Source organism: Terrapene carolina, unplaced genomic scaffold (genome assembly GCF_002925995.2).
Source record: "Terrapene carolina triunguis isolate 2854851 unplaced genomic scaffold, T_m_triunguis-2.0 Scaffold192, whole genome shotgun sequence".
NCBI classification, from domain to species: Eukaryota; Metazoa; Chordata; order Testudines; family Emydidae; genus Terrapene; species Terrapene triunguis.
The window spans coordinates 27,638,525-27,647,124 of record NW_020664543.1 but is presented as its reverse complement, the minus strand read 5'-3'; the positions used below and the strand labels follow the sequence as shown (position 1 = coordinate 27,647,124).

Genomic DNA, 8,600 nt, shown 5'->3' with positions numbered 1-8,600 from the left:
TGCATTATGAAAACGGCAAAACTCTTCCAAGATCTCACTTTTGTAGCTTGTATCACTTTGAATAAGCCTGTTATAAGACAAGGCTCCTATGTTTCAGATGTGAAACAGCATGAAGGCATTTAAGAAGCCAACTCAAAGAGTTCCTCCTACACAAGCATTCAGGTCTTGAGCAGTCCAGGCAAACAATGCACGTTACAACAAAGCTTAAAATTGTTCATAATAATTTTAAAAACAATACTAGCTGCCTATATAATTTTAAAAACAGCAAAAAATATCCACCTCCCTTTCCATTTCTTATAAGGAATCTTGAAGTTTAAATCTTCTCAGTGTGATAGCAATGCTTGCTTTGATCTGCTTAGCTCTTGGAAGTCCAGGGGCTCCAGGCTGCTGGCCCCATGCTACCCAGGATCCCTAGGGACATCTCTGACCGCCATTAGAGAATTTTTCCCCAAGAACCCCCTGTAACATTTTGCGAACCCCCAGGGGTTCCCGAACCCCAGTTTGGGAACCACTGCGATAGGGTGAGCTCCACTGCCAGATAGGCGCAGAAGGGAAAGTCCCTGAATAGGGAGAGGCAGGAGGGGATAAAACTTAGCACAGATGGGCAACAGTTGCATCAGCAACAGTTTCAAAATAGGGTGTGGGTGGTAGAAGGACTTGTGTTTCTCACTGGATGGTCCATCTCAGCACCCCCCTCCCCAGGTCTGTGGTGTTAAAAGGCCTGTGTGGCCCAATGCTCAGGTACCACAGCTCTTCTCTAGCTGAAGTGGTGGACTGAGCTGCCAAAGGGGAATTGATTCAGGGAAACAGTTTTCACACACACACACACACACAAACACACACACACACACACCCCCATCATAAAACAAATTGATACTTTTTACAAATGTTTTCCTTGTTTCAAAGAATTCCTGGTCAGTTTCCGGTGCTGTAATGTGTCTGCATGGAGTCTCATAATAGCTCAAAAATTTGTCTTATCCGCTGTTCTGATTGTCTGAACTGGCCTCTCTTTTCTGAACCCCCCGGAAATGTAGTTCCACATCTTTTAATTATTTATTTTAACAACGTTATTTTTATGACAGTGTCCAGTGGTTTGCAAACCCACCTGAGAGATGGAACACCCTGGGGGCCCAAACCCCTGCTCCAATCAGGCTTTCATTATTTAGCCACAGTTGGATATTCCCTCCCCCACATGTCTCAGGGACGCAGTCTGAGCTGGGCTCTCCACCCCAGCCAGACCCAGGGTCGGATTCTCTCCCCAGGGACAGAGGCGGGTGGGAAAGTGAAGATCAGGGTCTCATTACCAGCATCGAAAAATGTCACCTGCCCCTGATCACAGTCCAGACAAACCCGGATCCTGCTGGGGACTTGGCTCAGGGGCAGGAGGGTTATAGGGGAAGTGAGGGCCCGGAACTCATCCCCCCACAGTTGCACAGCCCAGATCCCCGTCTCAGGGTTATGCTCAATCCGTCCCTTCCTGCTCACAGACTCTCTGGCCACCCCCACAGCCCAGTATTGCCCATCCCCCACCTCCACCTCCCAGCAATGTCTCCCCGAGTTGAATCCCTCACACCCCAGCACACAGAGCACAGAGTCAAATCTCTCAGAGTTGTTGGGCAGATCCAGCCGTGTGTCTCCCCATCTCACACTTTTCTGATCCTTAGAGAGGATGAGGTCACGATGAGCCGTATCTGGATCCAGAGTCACATTTGCTGGGGACAGAATGAATCAGAGCGTTAGAGACAGAACTCAGCCCTGGGAGAGGATTTGATCACATTTGCTGCATGAGGAGAGAATAAAATCAGAGCATTAATGGCAGAGCTCAGCCCTGGGGAAGGTTTTCATCGTGTCAGTGACAGAATCTACCCCAGCTGGAGAGTGAACCAGGGAATCTCCTTCCTCCAGGATTTACTCTGCTCTGAATGGGAAGCAGCTCTGAGATCTCAGCAAATTGCAGGGGAGAGTCACTCCCCTGGCAGGGAGGGGTCAGTGACAGAGAGAAATGATCGGCTGGGCCAGGCCTCAGACTCAGAATCTTTCTCCTCCTGCCCCCACCTCTCCCTAAGGAAGGAAGTAGAGACTCTGGTATCATAAGGGAGCCCAGCAGAGTATTATGAAAACTCTATCTGTGCTCAGGGTTCACTCAATCTATTCTCCTCCCGCTGCAGAGCCCCCTCCCCATCTTAAATCTCACTGCATCCCAGCGGCCTCTGTGCAGGATTTTGTTATGGTTCCTCCCCTTTGACACGTCTTCTACAACGAACATACTTTGGATCTGCTCCTTTCCAGATAACAATGGGATTCTGGGTACCAAGGTTTCATGTACCCCAGACTGGATTGTTTAGCAGCAGGCACAATTTCCATAATCCAGAGAACCCAGCAGAAATGTGTAAATAATGGTCCACAGCTTGTCTGTGCAGAAAAGATGGTGAACAATGTATTTCCCTATATTTGGGGATTTAACAGGAGTGATGAGGGGGAAAAATGGTGTGTGTCTGTCTATACTAGCTATGAGTTTATGGTGTTTCAGTGGCTGCTGGAAGACAGACGAAGGAAGAGGTGAATTTAGGGAGGTTAAAATGTTGACTTGAGAGAAAAGCTGAGATCATGGTGGGTGGAGAGAGAAGAAAGGGAACATGATCAGAGCACTGATCACAGGAGCTCCCCTGCTCTCTGTAATGGATCCAGGACTGCTCCTGTCTGTGCTCAGTGCTCTGGAGAAAAGATCAATCTGACCCAAAAGCACCAATCAGAGCAGGGATCATTAAATGAACACTTGGGTCCTTTGTAGGGGGCAGGGGAAGGAGCAGCATCACTGATTCCTCCAGAGTCCATGTAGGAAACACATCATCAGTCACTACGGGGAAAGACAAGCTCTCCTCTTGTACCCCCACTCCACCAGAGAGCAAGCAGAGTCCAATACCAACAGCTGTCAAGGAGAGCAAGGCAAGGCCAAGAGTACCACGGGAAAGAGGCAGACCAAGGGAGTTATCCTGGAGGGGAGAAGGATAAAGACCAGTGACAGGGAACCATATTGGATGTGATGGAAAGGAGATCAAGGTGAAGGTTACATCAGTGGGGCAATGGGAGTGGGAGGGAGGAGGAGGAGGAGGAAGGGGACACACAGAAGGCTGTGTACGGCCTTCCCCTCTGCTGCTTCAACCAGCCTGGGAACAGAATCTAAGGCTTTGCTTCATCAACTTTATCTTTTTTTTTTATGTCTTTCTCCCACCCATATCTCTCCCTCTTCTTGCATCACAGCTGGTTACAGCTTCACCTTCCTACCACTTTTCCTATCCATCCCCCCCCCGCCCCTGTTCTGTTTATTCCCCTTTAAATTAACTTTTTGTTCCTATTTCTTTTTTCTCTTGAGTTTTGCTTCCCTCCCCCAGTGTCTCCCCATCCTCATTCCCCAAAGGGCACCATACTACTCAGATTTGGGGTGAGGGGTGGGAAGAGGTCATCTGTGAAGCCAGACACCAATGAAACAGAGAGCAGAATCTAGGGCTGCTGGGTTACAGCTTGAGCCTGCAGCCCTGTGTCTGGGGGCTGCTCCCTTGGCTAGCTGCATTAGGGCCACTGCAGAATCAGTTAAGGAAGGGAGCTGCCTTTTAAAGATACACCTGCTGCTTTAACTGCAGACAAGCAGTTCCATTCCCCTTGCTACTCACCTGCTCATCCTTTCCTATTCCCATGCTCACCCACCCATCATGTGCCCTTTCACCTCTAGGGGCAGAGACCTCAGTGCTATTTCTGTATTATGCCCCAATGCTCTATTTTTCCTCTCTCTAATCTCTGAGGTTGTCCTGCTCCCCTCACTGTGGTATCTTGGTACTAGACACATCGCTCAGTCTGCCCCTTCTCCACAGGCCAGGGCTCATTCCCCAAAGCCACTTTCCCAGGCAGTGAGAGTTGAAGATGATTCAGGAAGAGGTACCAGCAATAGGAACAGAGGCAGAGAAGGGCTTAGTATTTGTATAGTGTCAAGGGAGGTGCACTCTACACTTCGCTCTGCAGATGGGATGGGAGCTGCTCTCAGGAAGCACTGGAGGAGGTGCAGTGCACAGGCAGAGGAGAAACAGGAGTAGCCGATGCAAGAACGTCTGGATTCATTGCATTTTAGTGGGACACAGCCACAAAATATGCTTCACCATGTGAGCAGGGTCTGAACAAACCCTCCCCTGACATCCAGTCACAAACTGGGGGTGGGTGGGGGAAGACTTCAGGACCAGCTCAGGCCATGGAGCTGCTTTAGCAAAGAGATGATTTTGTCTCGGTTTAGGTTACCATTCACTTTAGTTATTGAATGCAGGGGTAATGAAATGTTGTTATCCTCATTGAGTGAGGAAAGGGCAGCAGAGCTGTACTTAGCATGCCCTGATTGACAGGGAGGTCACCCTAAATTGAACCTCCCTTGCTAAGCAGAGGGTCAAAACCCAGGGACAGGAGAGACAGGAGTGGAGAGGACAGGAGTGGAGAGGAGGTCTGGACTGGACTGCATTGCATAGCATAAAGAGTCCTACACACCATTTAATCCTTCCCCTACCAGTGTGCAAAACGAAAGTTGGCTCTCAGCTGAATCTAGTTCATTATTTCTACTCAGGGATTATCAAAGATGAAGCACTAATAAGCTGCCCTAGGGGCTAACCCTTAGACCTGGGGTGGAGACAGTGTTGCAGTAAAAGACAACACAGAGGCTGCACTAGCAGTGAGATTTCCTGCTACACAGTGAAATCACTAGGAGCTGGGTTAAGTGATGGAACCTCAGAGCATGGCATCGCAAAAGCGGCAGTGAGCACCAAGCAGCAGCAGAGAAAGCACAGTGAACAAAGGCAGAGTACAGTAACTCCTCGCTTAACGCTGTAGTTATGTTCCTGAAAAATGCTACTTTAAGCGAAATGATGTTAAGCGAATCCAATTTCCCCATAAGAATTAATGTAAATGAGGGGAGGGGGGGTTAGGTTCCAGGGAAAAGTATAAGTTTTAAACAATTTAATACTGTACACAGCAATGATGATTGTGAAGCTTGGTTGAGGTGGTGAAGTCAAAGGGTGGAAGAGGGTGGGATATTTCCCAGGGAATGCCTTACTGCTAAACGATGAACTAGCACTCGGCTGAGCCCTCAAGGGTTAACATATTGTTAATGTAGCCTCACACTCTACAAGGCAGCATGAATGGAGGGAGGGGAAACAGCATGGCAGACAGAGACACACACCCTGTGTGTGAGAGAGAGAGAGATGCCCATTGCCCCTTTAAGTACGCTGACCCCACTCTAAGGCCTGGTCTACACTAACCCCCCAATTCGAACTAAGGTACGCAACTTCAGCTACGTGAATAACGTAGCTGAAGTCGACATACCTTAGTTCGAACTTACCGCGGTTCAGACGCGGTCCACACGCGGCAGGCAGGCTCCCCCGTCGACTCCGTGGTACTCCTCTCGCCGAGCTGGAGTACCGCAGTCGACGGCGAGCACTTCCGGGATCGATTTATCGCGTCCAGACCAGACGCGATAAATCAAACCCGGAAGTTCGATTGCCAGCCGTCGAACTACCGCGTAAGTATAGACAAGCCCTAAGTACACTGCCTTTTTAAGTAGATCAACAAGTTGAGACAGCAGCTGCTGCCAGCAAGCTCCCTCAGGCCTGAGCCCTGTTGTGTGTCCCCCAAGCTCTGTGGAGATGGCCCGATGGGGTAAAGGAGCGATGGGGAGGGGGACACCCTGACATTCCCCCCCCTCCTCCCCCCCCCCCCGCACAGCAAGAAGGAGGCTGCCGGGAGCAGCTCCAAGGCAGAGGGCAGGAGCAGCACAGGGCAGTGGGGGTAGGGACACCTGAACTGCTGGCAATTGATAGCCTGCTGGGCAGCTGCCGCACAGGGAACTTAGGGGAGCGGGGAGCTGATAGGGGGGCTGCCGATCCACCCTGGTTCCAAGGCCCCACCACTAGCTCCAACTGGCTGCTCTTTCTGCAAGCACTGGACAAAGCAGGCGGCTGCCAAACAATGTTATAAGGAAGCATTGTGCAACTTTAAATGAGCATGTTCCCTAATTGATCAGCAACGTAACAATGACAACTTTAAGTGAGGAGTTACTGTACAGCAGCAGCAATGAGCCAGTTGCAGAGGCATGCAGCGACAGTGGAGACATTGCTCAATGCCCTCCTCCTCCCCTTTCAGGGCTGGGAGGTGAACCCACATGACTGCACCTCTGAATTCTGGGTCTTTGCTGACCAAAGATAACCAATGGTGAGTGGGCTGCAGTGCATGGAAAGGGGAGTGGCATGTTACAGAGAGATTTGTTTGTCAGACTTTCGCACCCCAACGTGGAAAATAGAGGCAAAGGACACTACTGAACATACTGTAGGGTGGGTGTTTGCTTACGGTCACATGCTTTTGAATCGTGCTTGTGGTGTTTTCACAAATTAATGCTGGGTTCCCTTTCCCATTTAATAAAAGTTTTCTTTTGTTACACACAGACTCAGTGCTTGTGAGTGGGGAAGTATTGCCTCTTAGGTAAGGTGACCATTTGTCCTTTTTTGACTGGGACAGTCCCCTTTTTAAGCCTTGTCCCGGGCATCCTGATTTTTTTGTCAAAACTGGGCATTTGTCAGTTGCTAAGAGCAAACAGGACAAATGCCCAGTTTTGCCAAAAAAGTGGGGGTATGCCCCCCTACTGGGGTACAGAGGAACAATTGGGAGTGCTTTGTTCCAGGTGGGCCCGACTGTTATGAAAAGGCAGCCAGTTGCGAATCAGCTGAGTGGCGAATAGCGGAGAGGCTAACAAAGGGAATTTGACTGGGAGTTCGCCTGGGGAGAGCCCACTAAGGCTTTCATCTTGCAGGCTTCTCTGAGTAGTTACTGAAACAGCTGAGGAAGCTCCTAGAAGGAAGGTAATATGGATGGTGAGCTATCAGCTGTTGTGACCAGCACAGGATGTGCCATGTTTGTCTTTCTTCCACAGGACTGAAGCGTCTGTACAAAGTGCAAGCTGGTCTCCATATTGGAAGAGAAGGTTCAAGGTCTGGAGAAACAAGTATCAACCCTGCATTGCATAAGAGAAAATGAAGATTTTCTGGACAGACGTCAGGATATGCTTCTACGGGCATAACATTCTGAGGAATCAAAGCAGGCTGCGTAGAGGGGACAGAAGGACGGTGAAGAAAATTGGTGGCATGTGACCTCCAGAAGAAGAAAGAGGAGCATCCATGTACCAGCAATGCAGATACAAGTGAGCAACCGTTTTCATGCTCTCTCCACAGGCACTAATGCGGAGAGTGGACTAGATGATACATCCGAGGGAAGGGAGCAGAAGGAGACTCCACCGATTGGAAGGAATGAGATGTCCTAGGGATGGGGGTTCCACGACTGCCACTCCCAAGAGAAGGAGGCAGGTGGTGGTGGTCGGGGACTCCCTCCTCAGGGGGACTGAGTCATCTATCTGCTGTCCTGACCGGGAAAACCGAGAAGTGTGCTGCATGCCAGGAGATAGGATTCACAATGTGACAGAGAGACTGCCGAGACTCATCAAGCAATCAGATCGCTACCCCTTCCTGTTTCTTCACGTGGGCACCAATGATACTGCCAAGAATGACCTTGAGCGGATCACTGCAGAATACGTGGCTCTGGGAAGAAGGATAAAGGAGTTTGAGGCGCAAGTGGTGTTCTCGTCCATCCTCCCTGTGGAAGGAAAAGGCCCAGGTAGAGACTGTCGAATCATGGAAGTCAACAAATGGCTACGCAGGTGGTGTCAGAGAGAAGGCTTTGGATTCTTTGACTATGGGATGGTGTTCCAAGAAGAAGGATTGCTAGGCAGAGACAGGGAAGAGAGGGAAGGGCATCTTCACAAGCAGGCTGGCTAACCTAGTGAGGAGTGCTTTAAACTAGGTTCACCGGGGGAAGGAGACCAAAGCCCTGAGGTAAGTGAGGAAATGGGATACCAGGAGGAAGCACGAGCAGGAGAGCGCAAGAGGGGAGGACTCCTGCCTCATACTGAGAAAGCAGGACAATCAGCAAGTTATCTTAAGTGCCTATACACAAATGCAAGAAGTCTGGGAAACAAGCAGGAAGAACTGGAAGTCCTGGCACAAGCAAGGAATTATGATGTGATTGGAATAACAGAGACTTGGTGGGATAACTCACATGACTGGAGTACTGTCATGGATGGATATAAACTGTTCAGGAAGGACAGGCAGGGCAGAAAAGGTGTGGGAGTTGCATTGTATGTAAGAGAGGAGTATGACTGCTCAGAGTTCCAGTATGAAACTGCAGAAAAACCTGAGAGTTCTGGATTAAGTTTAGAAGTGTGAACAACAAGGGTGATGTCATGGTGGGAGTCTGCTATAGACCACCTGTCAAGGCTGATTCCCCACTTTGAACTTTAGGGTTCAAATGTAGGGGCCTGCATAAAAACTTCTAAGCTTATCTACCAGCTTAGCTTTGGTCCGCTGCCACCATCACAAGAATTCCCTCCCTGGGAAGCCTTGGGAAACCTTTCACCAATTCCCTGGTGAACACAGATCCAAACCCCCTTGGATCTTAAAACAAGGAGAAGTTAACCATCCCCCCTCCTTCCTTCCACCCTCCTTTCACCAACTCCTGGTGAA

At 49.7% G+C, this 8,600-nt stretch overlaps 1 protein-coding gene across 1 annotated transcript in view; it reads right to left on the bottom strand.

The window, feature by feature from the left end:
• Nucleotides 1-1,135: 1,135 nt before the first annotated feature.
• The window catches only part of LOC112117006 (butyrophilin subfamily 1 member A1-like), a 43,565-nt gene continuing 36,100 nt past the window's right edge, over nucleotides 1,136-8,600 (bottom strand). Inside the window, exon 8 of the mRNA XM_029912204.1 lies at nucleotides 1,136-1,712. Within this exon, the coding sequence (XP_029768064.1) occupies nucleotides 1,198-1,712 (515 nt within the window). The 3' untranslated portion in view covers nucleotides 1,136-1,197. The remainder of the gene's footprint in view (nucleotides 1,713-8,600) is intronic.